Source organism: Vicugna pacos, chromosome 16 (assembly GCF_048564905.1).
Source record: "Vicugna pacos chromosome 16, VicPac4, whole genome shotgun sequence".
Lineage (NCBI taxonomy): Eukaryota > Metazoa > Chordata > Mammalia > Artiodactyla > Camelidae > Vicugna > Vicugna pacos.
In genome coordinates this window covers 12,053,700-12,071,347 of record NC_133002.1, presented here as the reverse complement: position 1 = coordinate 12,071,347, position 17,648 = coordinate 12,053,700, and the positions used below count along the sequence as shown (strand labels likewise).

The following is a 17,648-nucleotide window of genomic DNA, read 5'->3' as shown; positions in this document are numbered from 1 at the left end:
CTTTCAAGAGGAAAACATAGGAAGGTGTCTTCATGACCTTGGGATAGGCAAGTACTTTGTAAACAGGACACAAAAAGGCCAATGTGAAGGAAACACATGGTAAGCTGGATTTCATTAAAATAAGAAATTCTGTGTATCAGAAGATACTGCAGAGAGAGTGAATCTGTATTTGCAGTGAATGTATCTGACAAGTAAGTTGTATCCGGAATATATAAAGAGCCCCCATAAATCAAGAAAAAGGCAGACAATTCCTTAGAAAGCAATAGGCAGATGACTTGAGTTGTGCTTCACAAGAGAGCATATCCAGTGGCTGTTGAAATGGTGTTCAGCTTCATTAGTCATCAGGAAATTGCGAACTAAAACCATGAAGTCGTACCGTTACCCCTGCCAGAATGGCTGGAATTAAAACGGCAGACGTGTCAGGAGCTGCTAGGGTGTGGAGCCACGTGGAGTGCTCAGCTGTACACCCAGTCTGGGAACCTGTTTGACTGTGTCTCCTGAAACTGAACTGGACAAAAGACGTGTGTAAGACTGTCTGGAGCATCCTTCTAAATAGTCCCACCCAGAAACGCCCCGCGGAGCGTCAGCATTGCAGTGGGTAAATACACAGTGGCACGTTTATACAGTGATATTACACAGCTGATGAGAGGGAACCAGCCACAGCCACACACCACACAGTGTCAGTGCAGCTCACAAGCATAACAGTGAGCGAAATAAGCCAGACAGAAGTGTACAGAGTACACAATTCCATTCCTGAGAAGGCAAACCTTTATAGATGGTGGTGCAAATCACGAAAGTGATTCCCTGAGGGGAGTGGTGACTTGAAGGGGGGCACGGGAGGTCCTGGGGCTCTGCTGACGCTCCGTTTCTTGCCCTGGGTAGTGATTAACTGAGGTTGTTCACTTTGTGAATTATCTTTGAGCTGTATACTGATTTTTTTTTCTTTATATGTTCTACTTGAATTTAAAAATAGGGGGGGTGGGTATAGCTCAGTGGCAAGGCGCATGCTTAGCAGGCACAAGGTCCTGGGTTCCATCCCGAGTACCTCCATTAAAACAATAAACCTAATTACGTCCCCCCTGAAAAAAAATAGAAATTTTAAAAAAAGTTCTAAAAATATGTAAGTACACACATATTTTTACATAATACATATGTATGTATGTACACGTGAGTGTACATACATACACATGTATACTTGTATATATGTACAGTGTGTAAGTACAGCAAGTAATGTATATATATTACATATGTATGTAACATATGTATCTGCATATAACCATGTGTACTTAAGTATACATATGTGTATGCACTTAGACATATCCATGCATCCACATGTACATGTATGTGTACATGTATGTGCACACACACACACGGCTATGTCCCGAACAGACCACCAGGTGGAGATATAAGCCAGCAGAAGGGGAGACTTCCTCAGACCTTCTCAATGTCCAGATTTTGACAGGTTAGGGTTTTTCTCCCCCGAGAGTGAGGAGAGAATGTTGAGATAGCTTGCACTGCCCAACCCCGGAAGAGGAGTCGCTCTCTGTCCGTTCCTCTCTTTACTCTTCGCCCCCTCCCTCCGGGTCCCTGCGAACCTGCCTGTCACTGTAAACCTCCTTGGTGCCTCTCCATAGACCTTTGCCCCACCCACTGTGTATTCTTGTTTCTTTCTCCTCCTTTCGTCTTCCTTCCTTGCCTTTTTCTGTCACGTTTTTCTCTTCCATTGCTCTTTTCCCCTGGAAAAAGATGTTTGATTTTGGCATTTCTTTTCTTCTTTATTTTTTTAAATTGATGTAGAGTCGGTTTACAATGTGTCAATTTCTGGTGTACAGCATAATGTTTCAGTCATCCATACACCTACGTATATTCCTTTTCATCTTCTTTTTCATTTCTTTCTCTTTCTGGCTTACTTCACTTAGAATGACGATCTCCAGGGCCATCCACGTTGCTGCAAATGGCATTATTTTATTCTTTTTTGATTTCGGCCTTTCTTTCCTTCCCATGGATTAACTTTGGAAGAAGGGAAATGTTTTTAGTGCCTCTAATCGTCTCCACGTAAGTTGTCTTTGCATTTGTGGGTCTTTGCTGCTGTACTGTCTGCCCTCCACTAATTCCACACCCCTCCCTCCCTGGGGAAAAGACTCATCTTTAATGGGATTTAAAACAAGTTATCAACAAGGTGCCTGCTCATTAGAACAAGTCAGACCATCCTGTGGTATAACCCCAAGTTAATACCGTCTCCCCCTTTCTTTCCCTCCAGTCCCGTTCTCCTGAAGCAACCCGGGTTAACTTGCCCACATTTGTCTGTGCTCACACAAATATTTACAAATACAGTTACACAGAGATGAGGTTTCCTTTCCTTTTTTTTTTTAATGAAAACAGGATTTTACTATACAGATGACTCTGTAATTTACTTTTCTACATCTTATACGTGGGCATCCCTCCAAATCAATAGATCTAACTAAATTCTTTTCTATAGCTATGTTATTCCACACTATAAATAGGTGGTTATTTTTCCATCCACCACCCGCTTGATGGATATGGGGATGTTTAGTTTTCTGCCATTACAAACAAGGCTGCGGTAAATATCCATAAAGAAAGTGGCTTCAATTTCTATAGGACATAGTCCCCTAAGTGGGGTTACTGGGGCAAAAGCACGGGTGTTCAAAGTGTAACAGCTCCGGCCATGTCTGTTTCACGGAGTTGGAGCGCTTGACGTTTCCTCTGCCAACGTACGGGAGAGCTGACTGCCCTGCCGCGTAGCTGTCAGTGGGTGTCGCAGAACTGGTTGGGTTTTGCTGATGTGATGGGTGAAAAGTGGTATCTTGTTCTGAATTGCAGTCCTTGGCTCCTGGGGTAGTTGTGACTTTTGATGGAGAAAATAAACAGATTTCTGCATGCATTCGTTTTAAGTTATACAGCCCCTTTGGGAATTGAAAAAGGGAAAAAAAAATCCAGGCCGTGAATAAGCCTGGAAGAAAGAGGGGTTACCGATACACACTGTATTGTAAGTTAGTTGATTTTTTTAAGACCTCTGTAATACTTTCCACCTTGTGCTTTTTAGAAGTAAAAATTGTAAAGAAACTGGAAAAAATATTTTCTGGCTGATGAAAAAGAGAAGATTTTCTGTTCCTCCCCCTCTTCTCTGTTTACCAAGTACTTTTCAAAGACATTATTTTTTTTTTGACCCTCATAATAATCTTCAAGGTTGGCAGAGAAGGGGTTACTTTTTAGGTTTGCAGGTGAGACTGTCGCTGTGTCCGCGATGGATTAGTGCCAGAAAAAGAAGCAGAGCGCGTCTTCCCCTCCTTGGCCGTGGGTTGGGTTTCTCAGGCGTTCCTCTGAATTTTGGTTCCTCGAGGACCCTCATCAGTTCTTCCTCACGGGCTTTGAGTCCTTTGCCCTCCTCCTGTTCCTCACACCCCGTCGACGGCATTATCCACTTCCATTCGGTCCAGCCGAGGAGTGCGAACGTTGCACGGGTAATTCCGTGCACGAAACGAAGGCTTTAGGGTTAGAAAACCTGGGTTTGAATTTTGACTTCATTTCGTTTTCTGTAAAATGCAGACAATCGTGACTCCTCAAAATGATGTGATGTTCAAAATGCTATGATGAATATGATCCTAATTTTGTAGTACACTTCTATCATATCTTTCTATAGACATTGTGTATACAGCATATATATTAGAACAAACATTAATAGTGGCTTAGATGGTTAGGCTTCAGGACTTTGGGGAGTGCGAGTTTCCTCCTTTAAACTTGTATTTATTTTCCATATTCTCAGGAAGAAAGTCACTTTCTTAGAAAATAATTTTCTACATGTAGGGGTGTCCACATCCAGTGGCATACTTGGTTGTTTAGTAACTGCCTCTCTCCCTGGCTTACACATTCTGTGTGTGCAGGAATGAGAATTCTGCCTCGTTCTCTGCTGTCCCCTCACTCTTCCCAGCACCTGGAACAATATGTAGAACAAAGTAGATGCTTATCAAGTATTTGTTCCAAAGTGCTGTTGAGCAAATGAATATAGCTATTAAAAAAGCATTGTGAAGTTCAGATGAGATAATACATGTGAAGGGGCACATCCATGCCTTTGTAAAGTGCCTTATAAACGTTCCAGAACACTTGCTGTCACTGATCGTAGCAGAGGGGAGTCCAGGAGTGGTGTGTCTTTTTATCCTGCCCAAAACAACGAGAGATCGGTACATGATGGCTTATAAGTAAGTGCCGAATTCTGTGGCACGGGCCGTGAGTGGTCGGGGAGATCCGTGGGAGGTGGAGGAAGTTGAGAAGACCCTGCAGCAAGTGAGACTTGAGATCGCCCTTGTGGAGTGAGTGGAATTTGTCCCCCACATGGTTTCCCTCTTTCTTTAACCTTCCACTTTCTAGACCTGTGTTTTCCATACCAGTCTGCATTTTGGTTCCCAGCTGGTTGCGTAAAAATCACCCAAGGGAGCCTACAGATTCCTGGGCCCTGCCCTCAGAGGGAGAGGACGCCATGGTTAAAAGCATGGGTGCCCATATCATTGAGTTTTTAGATATGAATTTGATGAATTGGTAAGAAGCAAGGTTACTGAGGTGGAAATGATGACTGTACGGGCGGTTGTTGGCCTTTGTGCGTCTTGAGTGTGTGTACATTATTCATTGACACCCTTCAGCAGTCTTTTAATGCCAAATTTGGACTTTTGTACATCAGTTGACAAATATAAAATTCTGCTCCCATAGAATTTTTAACACTGTAGAGCTTAAACATTGTGGTGTTTAATTTTCCCTGCCAGCCAATAATTTCATTTTAGTAGACTTGCATCAGATGTCCAGAGAGCAGTGTTAATTTGCACAATTAGCTGAATATCTTAATGCATCTTATCTTTATTTTATGATGAGCGAGAATGGAAATGAATACAATAAAGGGGAAGACAGTGGAGTTGAGACAGAGATGGAAATCACGGGGCAAGCCTGATGCCTAAATGCAATTTGTCAGCCTCAGGTGGGGTCTCATTGGATTTGTCATCTAAGTGTGTTTAGTTGTGAAGAACAAAGTGAAAGGAGATGTCGAGCATTTGTTACTGCAAATGGTCCAAAAGGCACAACAGAAACTCCCTCATATTATGTAAGCATCTTGTTGACTTTCGCTCTTTCTGTTTCTAAACGTGTTTTGAAGACTGCATTGTGTAATAAAGTAAGGAGCTGCTTGCAGTAAACGGTAATGATTGGATTGCTTGATGTTTATTTTTGTAGTTGAACTTTAATTGCTAGCCAGCAGATGGCGCTCAGTCACCATAAACGTGGCAGAGCGGCTAACTCGTCTTTCACTTAGAATCTTTAGGTTTTTGTATATTACCTCTTCCTGCCCTCCTACTTTTCTGGCACCATGACAGTCACACTTAAGGTAAAGAATTGTTCCTTTTGGCTTTATTTGCTTGATTTTAGATTGCCTGGTTGACTCAAGAATAGCACACAGAGATTTACCAAATTCAGGTCAGAGGCCAAAATAGTGACTTCTCATGGCCTTTTCCGCCCTGCATTTCTGTTCTTCTGTGAGCTGCTTTGTTAAGTTTTAAATTTAACACTAAAGCTTTTTGTTGGTACATCTGGCCATCAATGAATAGGGGAAAAAATGAGATTGGTTGAAAATTATTTGATTGTGATAGATTTTATTTTTTTTAAATTTATTTGTTTTATTTATTTTTCGAAGGAGGGAAATAATTAGGTTTATTAATTTATTTACTAAATTTTTTTAATGGAGATACTGGGGATTGAACCCAGGACCTTGTGCATGCTAGGCATGTGCTCTACCACTGAGCTATACCATCCCCCCTGATTGTGGTAGATTTTAAAGATGCTATGGCAAGACTTTTCTTGGATGATATGTAAGAGATTTTCCTTGTTTGAGTTCTTAGTGTTCTGGACTGAAACACAATAAAGACTATTGATTCAATTTAACAGCAACAACAGAATTATTTTGAGTATTTACTTTGCAAAAGGCACAGTGTTAGGCATTTTTGTCCCTGGAGTACCAGCTCCCCGAGCTCAGATATTTGTCTCTTGTTGATTTCCAAGCCCCTGGATTAGGGCTGTCACAGAGAAGGCACTCAGTAAGTATTTGCAGGAAGGATGGATCAAATAGGTGGATGGAATACAGAAAAAGGATTAGACAGAGTACTAGACTTAAAGAAGTGAGCTGTCTGTAAATATGCACGAAATAGCCGTAGGTCCACAGATTGTGACCTTGAAGGAGCAGTTTTACCTTGGGTTTGTTATTGGGAGCTATGTTGAAATTGGAGAAAATCCCGAAAGGAAATGAAAGATTTCCCAAAGTTGTGTCAGTTCTCCGAGTCACCCAGTTTGGAAATCTTTGTGCACTATATCCATTCTGTTCCCCAACACTGGAGCTTTCCTTTGACTTGCCCTTCCTCACTGTTCTGTCTCGTCACGTCCCTCACCCAGACTCCCATCACCTTCTGCCTGAAGCGCACTAGCCTTCTGGTCTACCTCCCTGACTGCGGCGTCTCCCCAGTGTAATCCAGTCTGGATGGATATTGTTGCCAGATTTTTGCCTCTAAAGAATTTATGTCAAAGAAACTATTTCTGATTGAAGTTTGAGCCTCTGTGCATGTTTTTATTCATGGAAAGAAACTACCCAAAAAAGTTTTGAGGAAGGAATTACTCTTTCATACCACGGCAGCCTTTTCACATCTACAGGCAAGTCTAGTTACAAAGCTTTGCAGACTCAATTCAGTTCTCTGACACCCCAGAAATGTCTCTAGTCCTAACTGCCAACCTCTCTGTGGTCTGTGAATACTCAAACACGGATGTTTTTTCCGACAAAACAAACATTTTACATAGTCACTTTGACGTCTTTTTAAAATGCTAAGAAAAGCTACTTCTTGGAATTCGTTGCTTTTTCAATTCTGTATTCAGTTGATAAGAATTCAGTTCACTTTCCCTCTGGTTAACTCTAACCAGCTTCAGCCACATTTGTCAGCAGAAAAACATGGATTATCTTCCTCTCCCCAGTATTATAATTCAATAATGTGCATCATTTGTTTTGGGGAATGAAAATGAAATATTTTTATATTGTCAGAAGTGACCGAAACTTTTTGGAAAAATCTTGGTAAATCCAACCTGTTTAGTAACATGGCATTTATTTGATAAGTTCCATTTATTAGATAAGTTCCATCTTGAAAGAATATGGATAAAATGATGATTTTTTTAAAACATTGCAAGTTGACCCTCACCTCTGAAGCAGAATATTTAGCTTTTAGCAGAGTATTTAGTATTTAGCGTTGCCTTCCTTTTGCTTACTTTTCAAAGGAGAAACACTCCTTCATTGTCTTTCCAAAAGCGGGCTTGAGCTTCAAGGCGTTCTAGGGAGGGAATTCCCCTTCAAGTAAGATTCTCTCCACCTGCTTGACAACATCAGCCTTTGCTGTAAACTGTTTGAAGGCAGGTAGCAGTTGATTAAGTTTTCTTCCACCTTTTAAATAAAGAAAAAACAAATCAGATGCTCCGCTCATTTCGTCTCTCTTGCTGCGAAAGCCCAGTGGTTTTCCTAGCTCTGTTTCAGAAGCACGTACTGAAGGCTTACTCACCAGCATACTCCGAGGAACTGTTTTTCTGGTGCTTGGGATATAAACATGACTGTCCTGTGGCCTCTTCCCTTAGAGGGCTCATAACTTAGGAAGGGAGACAGATGAGTAAATAACTAACTACAACCCTGCTTGATCAATGCCACATTGGAGGTTTTGAACAAAGTGCCCTGGGAGCACCAGGGAGTGATTGATGCAAGGGAAGGGGGGTGGGGATGGGAATCAGGAAAGACTAAACAGCAGAAGTGACATCTGACTTGAGCCTTAGGGGATGAAGAGAATTTTGCCAGATGGACAAAGGGGTGGGGGTGGGGACCCTCCAGACTCATACAAAAACATGAGAGTGTGAAAGTTTGTGCCTTTGTCTCAGAAGTGGTGAGCTGTCCGTAGGGCTGAAGGAAGAGTGGGGTATGGAAGGGGGTACTGGGAGGTGACGTTGCAGAGATCACTGGGGCCATGTTGGAAAGCTTCAGCTTGATCCAGAGCTTCTGGGGAGTCAGAAGTTTTAAAGTAGGGGGGATGTCTGTTTTAGAAAGATAGTTCTGGCCCCTGAGGATCAGATGATCTGAATGGGCACAAGGGGCCCGGTCAGAGGCAGGGACCATCTTCTGCACGAGAGATGACGAGGTTCTGAGCTGAGGCAGCACCGGCGGGGATGGAAGTGGGGCGTGAGCTTGAGAACCACCTCTGAGGGAGGCCGTGGCGATGGATGAGACGTGGCAAAGGGTCGTTGGGGTGAGGGGAGGAAGCACGGAAGAAAGGTTTGGACGACTTGGGAAACGGGTGCTGCTAACGGAAATAGAGAGGAGAGGAGAAGCAACACTTACGGGGTGAAAGCAGTGAATTCGATTTTGGATGTGTCGGGTTTGGAATGGAGTTCGCAGCTGAAGTTCCCAGAGGGAAAAGCCTTAAATGCAGACAGGGAGCCGGAACGATGGGTAGAGAGAAATTTGACAGTCAGTGATTTTCCAAATCAGGGTGAGGTGGGGAGATAGGGGACGTGCCCTGCCTGGATTTTGTTGTGTTTTTTGAATAAATTATTCTTTTATTTAACCCCCAGCAGCCCTCGGTGGCAGAAACTGCTCTCTGTGTGTTGCTGGTAGGTGGAAGAGCCAGGATTTGGGCTTCTGCCCACGGCTACTCACTCCATGTTGGCGAGCAGAGTCTGGTCCAGTCCAGGGTGGTTTCAGTTCCTGCCTCTGTCTAGTAGACACGAGGGTTATCTTTATAAAAGGTTAAGCAGTAGGGTAGCGGCCATTTCTGGACAACACGGGAAATGTGAAAAGGGCTCTCCAAAAATTACCAAAAAAATGGAACCATGAGCGAATACATGTAAATCGCCTGGAGCCATGCTTGCACGTAGGGCTGCTGACCGCCCGTTAAGTCGTGTTGTTTCTGCTGCTGCTGCTGTCATGTCACCATCGTCCTTACCGTCACTTTAAAATGAGTCCTGTGAACCATGCTGTAAAGTGAGTGACTGTTCACATCTGAGACGGTTTCCTCAAGGTGATCCCTGCAGCTTGGACAGAAAGTGGGCGGGTGGAGACCCGAGAGGAGATACTCGAGATGAGACTTGTTCTGTAATCACAGGACTGGGGCTGAGAATGTGTGTCCCCTGTCCCTCAGCCAGCAAGGAGTCCAGTGTGTCTGGTGCAGAAGGGGCATGTGTGTTGCAAGAGAGTAAAGATTAAGATTGATACTTCAGGATTTATCTTATAAATGTTACATTATATTCATAAAATTGGTTTTGAAACCCTGCATGGGTTTCTATCTGCGAGCAGCCATACCCTTTAATAAGAAATTAAATGCTCATTTTTTTCAATGCCGTAACCTGTAGTTAGAACATTGCATCTTCCTGAGAATTAATATTTGTGCCTTGGGTGCCACGTAGCCTGTGACAGGCTGGAATTCTCCTGGGGGCCAGCCTTATGCATCCTTGCGTCTCTTCCAGCACTGAATGCAGCTGCTGGCATCCTCGAAGGAAGCGATAAATTGTGGTCGAACTGAATTTTCAAAGCCTGCGAAGCCGGCCACCTCCGCACTTGTGGGAATGATTTGCAGCAGAGCTGTATTTTTTGAGTTATGTAACGCATTTAATCTTGTTCTTAGGTCCAGCCTGATGACTGGAGGGGCTAAGCGAGGAGTCCCCAACCCTTGGCTTTTCGAGGAGCCGGAGGAGACCAGAGGCTTGGGTTTTGATGAAATCCGGCAACAGCAGCAGAAAATTATCCAAGGTACCGAATATACCAAGAGTGCGGGCTGAGAAACCGTGTCAGAGAGGACCACAGTCTTGCATGTTCCTTCTACCCACTGAAAATGGGAGGGAACCCTGGCAGTCCTTTAGAGCTCTTGGTGATTTGTGCCTCAGGGTGCCTAAGACAGACAGGTGCTGTTATCCATTGAGGTCGCTCGTGGAAGTAGGGATTCTCTGCCGGGAGAGGGAGAGAGCCGGCAGCTCTGAGTCCCATCACCCCGGTGACTCCGAGGCATGTGACCCCTTACTTTTCTCCACGATTGGGAATCATTCTCCAAAGAAAAGCCTCCATCTTTCTCTTGTGTAGAATTAGTCAGTTTGGCTCTTACCTTCAAGTTCATCTTGCCCATTGGCTTTTAAACCTGCTAATTTCTTCTATTTTTAATTTCGGAAGTAATGCATGATTGTTACATAAAGTTTAAACAATATCAGGATATATAAAAGGAAATCTGTCTGTATTGTTTCTCCAATCTCAAACCATAAACAGATTAATAATATATATTTTCTCAGGCTTTTTTCTCTGCATGTACATACATTACTGTACATTCAGTATAAGTATATATATATTTTACGTAAGTGGGATCATGATACAGATAATTCCACGAGATTTTTTTTTTAAACTTGTGCCATAGACATTTTTTGATGTCAGTGTTACAGGCGTTATTCTTTCTAATTCTGCTTTTTAAAAAAGCCTTGTGGAGGTATAGTTGACATCGTAAGTAGCACACATGTCAAGTGTGTGATTCAGTGAGCTTTGACGTACGTACACGCCTGTGAAACCCTCACTGCAATCATAATAATAAACATAACCATTACTCCCAACAGTGTTCTTCACGTCCCTTTGTAAATCTTACAGTGGTCTCTCCCACATCCCCAGATAGCTGCTGACCTGCTTTCTGTTGCTATAAATTAGTTTCTGTTTTCTATAATTCTGTATAAATGGGATGGTGCAGTTTGGAGGGGGAGGAAGTCTGTAGTTATTTAAATGCAGTTATTTAAATATTCTTCCATGGTGTTCCATGGGCCAGTATTTCCTTCTCTTACATTATAGTATCCCTTGTATAAATTGACCACAATCTGTATATCCGTTCACCTGTTGATGCATATTTTGCTATTATGTATAGAACTGCTGTGAGCATTCATGTGCAAGTCTTTGTATGGTCATACGTTTTCATTTTTCTTAGGTAAATACTTAGCAGTGGAATGACTGCATCATCTAATAGTTATACATTTAACTTTTTTTTTCTTTAATATAATTCTGTTTCTTTCTTTTTTTTTTTTTTCCACTGTATCATATTGGCGGGGGAGGATAATTAGGTTTATTTAATGGAGGCACTGGGGATTGAACCCAGGACCTTGTGCATGCTAAGCATGTGCTCTACCACGGAGCTATACCCTTCCCACCATGTTTAACTTCTAAAGAAACTGGCAAACTAGTTTCAAAGGTGACTGTACAATTTTAACATCACCGCCGGAAGAACTTCTGTGTTCTAATTGCTTCAGATCTTCACCAAAGCTTATTATAGAAAGTCTTGTTAATTTTAGACAGGTGGGTAGTTGCATTTCATTGTGGTTTTAATATGTATCTCCCTCATGACCAGTGAATCTGGGCATGTACTTATTTGTCATCAGCATGTCTTCTTTGATGAAGTGTTTATTCAAATTGTTGGTCTGTTTTTAATTCAGTTGTTTGTCTTTTATTACTGAGTTACAAGAATTTTAAAAAGTAAATCCTTTTATATGTCATTTTTCAGAGATATATATATATGTGTTTTACAAATATTTCCTCCCCATCTATGGCTTGTATTTTTCATTCTCTTAACGATATCCTTTAAAGAGCAGAACTCCTTAATTTTAATGAACTCCAGTTAGAGATCTTTGATTACCTAAACCCACAAAGATTTGCTGCTTTATTTTTTTCTAGAACTTTTATAGTTTTAGGTTTTACATTAGATCTACGATCTACTTTGAATTGGTTTTTTATATAGCAAGGTATAAATAGAAATTCAAAAAAATCTTTTTTTTTTTTTTTTGCATTTGAATATCTGTTTGTTCCTACACCGTTTGGCGGTGAGGGGTCTCTACTGACTTACTCTGCTATTGTCAGAAATCCATTGACCATATATGTTGTGGGCCTACTTCTGGTCTCCCCCTCAGTTCCATTTGTCCATTTTTTTATCTTTACATCAGTGACATACTGTCTCCATTGTTGTACCTTTGCCGTAAGTCTTTATATCAGGTAGTCTAGGTCTTCCAACTTTGTTCTTTTTCAAAAATGTTACTGGCCATTCTAGATCTTTTGCATCTCCATATGAATTTTGGAATCTGCTTTTAATTTCTACAAAAAAGCCTCCTGGAATTTTGATTGAGATTACAGTGCACCTTTAGATTAATTTGAGGAGAATTGACATCTTAACAATATTGAGTCTTCTGATCCATGAATATGGTATATCTCTCCATTTATTTAGATCATCTTTAATTTTTCTTAACAATGTTTTGTAGTTTCTTCTGTGCGCGTCTCTACATCTTTTGTCATATTCATTCCGAAGTATTTCATATTTTTAAATTCTCTTATTAATAGCATTTAAAAATTTCTATTTCTGATTGTGGCTACTATATAAAAATACAATTGGTTTTCATATATTGATCTGGGACCATGTGGCCTTGCTAAATTCACTAATTTATTAACAGCTTTCTTGTAGAATCTGTAGGGTTTTCTATACAAATGGTCATGCCATCTATGGATAAAGATAGTTTTACTTTTTAAAAAACAATTTCATTTTTCAGAGCAGTTTTAAGTCAACAGCAAAATTTAGGGGAAGGTCCAGAGAGTTCCCATATAACCCCTTTCCCCACACATGCATAGTCTTCCCCCATTATCAACATCTCCCACCAGAATGGTAGACTTGTTAGGATTAATTAACCTACATTGACATCATAATCACACAAAGTCCGTAGTTTATTTTAGGGTTTACTCTTGGTGGTGTGCATTCTGTGGTTTGGACAAATATATAATGACATATATCCATCATTAGAGTATTATACAGAATATTTCCACTTCCCTAAAAATCTGTGCCCTGCCTGTTTATCCCTTCCTCATCTCTCAACTCTTGGCAATCTCTGATCTTTTTATCATCTCCATAGTTTTGCTTTTTCCAGAGTGTCAAGTGATTGGAATCATACAGTATGTAGACTTTTCAGATTGGGTTCTTTCACTTAGTAATATGCATTTAAGTTTCCTTCATGCTTTTTCAAGGCTTGTTAGTTCATTTCATTTTAGCACTGAAGAATTTTCGATTATCTGGATGTACCAAGTTTATCCATTCACCTTCTGAAAGGCATCTTGGTTGCTTCTGTGTTTTGGCAGTTGTGAAAAAGCTGCTGTAAACATTTGTGTGCAGGTTTTTCTGTGCATGTAAGTTTCCAACTCTTTGGGTAAACACCAAGGAGTGTAGTTGCTGGATCGTATGGTAAGAATATGTTTAGTTTTGTAAGAAATCACCAAACTATCTTCCAGAGTGGCTGTACCATTAGGCATTCCTACCAGCAAAGAATGAGGGTTCCTGTTGCTCTGTGTTCTTGTCAGCATTTGATGTCAGTTTCCAGGTTTTGGCTACTCTAATAGATGTGTAGTGGTATCTTGCTGTTTTAATTTGCATCTCTCTCATAGCATATGATACGGAGCATCTTTTCAAATGCTTATTTGCCATCTGTATGCCTTCTTTGGTGAGGTCTGTTAAGATCTTTGGTCCATTAAGACTTTTTTGTATGTTTTAGATAACACTCCTTTATTAGATATATTTTTTGCAAGTCTATATAGCATGTTTTCTCATTTTCTTGACAGTGTCTTTCACGGAACAGAAGTTTTAAATTTTAATGAAATCCAGCTTATCAATTATTTCTTTCATGGATTATGCCTTTGGTGTTGTACCTAAAAAGTCCTTGCTAGACTTCTAGTTCCTTGTTTTGTGTGTAAGGACCTTGGAAGTCACCACTCCATCCTAACAATCAGTAATAATCTGCACCCAGCCACCTTCATGATTTGTCAAGTTATTTACAGATCAATACATATTTAATTTTAAAAAATTTTTAATTGAAGTATAATTGATTTACAATGTTGTGTTCGTTTCAGGTATACATCAAAGTGATTCAGATATGTATAGATATTTATTTACTCCTTTTCAGATTCTTTTCCGTTATATTTTATTACAAGAAATTGAATATAGTTCCCTGTGTTATACAGTAGATCTTTGCTGTTTATTTTATATATAGTAAAATGTCTTTTTTTTTTAAGTTTAGTGTATCTTTTTAAAATTCTTTTTTGAGGGGGAGGTAATTGGGTTGGTTTATTTAGTTTTGGAGGAAGTACTGGGGATTGAACACAGGACGCTGTGCATGCTAAGCATGTGTTCTACCCCTGGAGCTATACCCTGCCCCATAAAATGTGTCTGTTAATGCCCACCCCCTAATTTATCCCTCCCCGCTCTTTCCCCTCTGGTAACCATAGTTTGTTTTCTGTGTCTGTGAGTCTGTTTTTGGTTTGTAAATAAAATTTGTATCTTTTTTTTTTTTTTAGATTCCACATGTAAGTGATATCATATGCTTTGTCTTTCTGACTTACTTCCCTCAATATGATAATCTCTAGGTCCATCCATGTTGCTCCTAATTCAATTTCTTTAATACAGTCTTACTCAGATTATCTGTTCCGTCTTGTGTGAATTTTGGCAGCTTGTGTCTTTGAAGGAATTGGTCCATTAAAGAATTGGTTATCTAAAGTTATCAAATTTGTGGGCATAAAGTTGTTCATAACATTCCCTTTATTACCATTTTAATGTCCATGAGATCTGAGGGATGCCCACTTTTCCATTCTGATACTAGTCATTTGTGTCCTTTCTCTCTCTCTTTTTTTTTTTTTTTTGGTAGTTAGCCTGGTTAGAGGCTCATCAGTTTTATTGATCTTTTCAAAGAACCAGTTTTAGTTTCATTGAGTTTTCTCTTTTAATTTCCTGTTTTCAGTGTCATTGATTTCTCCTCTAATTCTTATTATTTCTTTTCTTCTGCTTATTTTGGACTTAATTTGCTCTTCTTCTAATTTCCTGAGGTGGAAACTTAGACTATTGATCTTAGATCTTTGTTCTTTTCTAATATAAGCATTTGATTCTATAAATTCCCCCTCTATGCACTGCTTTTGCTATGTCTCATAAATTTTGGTAACTTGCGTTTTCATTTAGTTCAGAATATTTTTTAAGTCCTCTTGAGATTTCTTCTTTGATCATGTGTTATGTAGATAGTAAACAAGATACTTCTAAATATTTTGGGATTTTCCATCTGTCTTTATGTTACTGATTTCTCATTCAATTCCATTGTATTTTGAAAGCAGACGTATGATTTCTGTTCTTTTAAATTTATTAAGGTATGTTTTATGGCTCAGAATGTGGTCTGTCTTGGTGAATGTCCCTGTGTGCTTGAAAAATATGTGTATTCTGCTGTTGTTGGATAAAATAGTCTATAGTTGTCCATTATTTCTGGTCGATCATAATGGTGTTGAGTTGAGCTGTGCCTGCCGGATCTGTCCATTTCGGATAGAGGGGTGCCCAGGTCTCCAGCTGTGACAGTGGACTTACGTATTTCTCCTTGCAGTTCCATCAGTTTGTTTTGCCTCATGTAGTCTGAGGCTCTCCTGTTAGGTACATACTTGTCGGAGATTGTTGTCGTCTTGGAGAACTGACCCACTTATCATTATGCAATGCATCTCTTTACCCTTGATAAGTTTACTTCCTTTGAGGTCGGCTCTGTTTGAAATTAGCTTTCTTTTGATGACAATGTGGTTTATGTTTGTCCATCCATTTATTTCTAATATCTGTGTTTGTTTATATTTAAAGTGAGGTTCTTGTAGACAATATGTAGTTTAGTCTTTGCCTTTGCGTTGGTATGGTTTTACTTCTTCATTTCAATCTGGATGCCTTTTATTTCTCTTTCTTGCCTTATTACACTGGCCACAACCTCTGGTACAGTGTAGAGATGCTGACAGCAGACGTCTTGCCCTGTTCCTACTCTTATGGAGGAGATATTCATCTGAAAACCAGATGTGAGTGTTTTTCTTTGTTCAGTACTAGGTACTTTTGTCTTTCTAAAAATATTCTTGAGTTTTTTTTCTAGGGTGTAGTTATTTGGGTCTTGCATTGACCAGAGCAGTGTTTGTTTTAGAGCAGGGCTCAGGAAACCATGACCTATGGACCACATCTGGATCACCACCTGTTTTTGTATGGTCTGCAAGCTAAAAATGGTGTTTCTATTTTTAAATGGTTGAAAAATGGTCAAAAAAAGAATACTTGAAAAAAAAAGAATATTTGGGGACTTGTAAAAATGGTATAATGTTCAGAGTTTAGTGTCCATGAGTAAAGTTTTATGGGAACACGACCGTGCTCATTCATTTGTGTGTTAGTTACGGATGCTTTCCTGTGACAACGGCAGGGTTGGATAGCTGCGCCAGAGACCATGTGAACCACGAAGCCTAAGATATTTGCTCTCTGGCTCTTTATAAAAAATGCTTGCTGACCCCAGTCTAGAGGTGATTTCCTTCACTTCTGTGCCAGAACCATTCTGAATACTCTGTCTGATGCCCCGTGAACTATGAGAAGACCTGGTTCATGGGAATAGAAACTATAACCAACCCCTCTGAGCTCAGAGGATCATTCCCTCGAACCCTTTCGGGTGGTTCTTTACTGAGCCTTGTTTAGTTTCCGCACACCCATGCCCTGATCAGCACTCAGCTGGGGTCTCCAGGTGGACCCCGTGCAGATCTCCTGGGCTGCTCTCTCCTCTCCGGCACTGTGTGCTACCTACTCTGGCTACCTGGACCTACTTGGATTCTTCTCAGCTCAGGGAGGCTGCTGGGCCCTACCTGGGGTCCACCTTCCCCACCATGGCCCGGGAACCCTTTCAGGGGGATGATCTGGGGCAGTCAGAGAGCTCGTGTCATTAGTTACACAGCTCTCAGGGAGTGCTGACCTTCATTTCCTGATGTCCGCATCTTGAAATTGGTGTTCTGTATATTTTGCCTGTAGTTCTATGTTGTGTTTTGTTGTCCAGTTGTTTCAGGCTGGAAGTAAACCTGGTCCCTGTCAGTTCATCTTGCCCAGAGGTGGAAGTCTAACTCTATCTTAAACTCCCTTTCCACAGTGAAATTGTGGATGAAATGAAACAGTGAGCCTCCCGTGTCTCTAATTCTGCGGACTCGGCCCCATGTCGTGTCTGAAGCAAAGTGAAGAAGTTAAGAGCAGTGTCGCTTCGCACTCAGCCCAGCCTTTCACTCGCAGTGCTTTATTCTGCAGGATTCATGGCTCCTGAAAGGAATGTCTGGCTAGCTAATACTTAGGAATTTTCTGGCATTGTTGCTTTTTGCCCAGAAAAGCTGTTTTCAGTCAGGAAAAGTCTCCCTGTCCCTGAGAAGGGGCTTCGTTTGGAGAAACACCTTCCGGAGTGGGGAGATGCCGGCCTCTGGGGGTGCGGGCGGGTGGAGGGGGGGCGGTGGCACGTACTGCAGGTCAGTATGTTTCTCTGCTCTCACCTTTGTGTTTCCAAAGGCGCTGTCCCTGCCGCCTCCCTAGCAGGAGGGTTTATTCTGGTTTTCAGGGATAAACACAGAAACAAAAGTCATCTTTACACGAAACCCCGACTGACCTTTTCTCTGCTCAGGTGCCTTGGTGCCGTGCGGAGGTTGGCACAGCTCTGCTTCGTTGCCAGGTCCTGCGCTAGAAAAAAATACAGAGCCCCGAAGGGTCATTTCTCACTGCCTTCTGCCCGTG

The 17,648-nt window shown here is 41.1% G+C and overlaps 1 protein-coding gene across 1 annotated transcript in view; it reads left to right on the top strand.

Moving 5' to 3' along the window:
• LOC140685448 (XIAP-associated factor 1-like) overlaps window positions 1-17,648 on the top strand; it is a 118,543-nt gene that overhangs the window by 29,878 nt on the left and 71,017 nt on the right. The window contains 1 exon segment of the mRNA XM_072940707.1: window positions 9,696-9,820. Coding sequence (XP_072796808.1) covers window positions 9,696-9,820 — 125 coding nt within the window.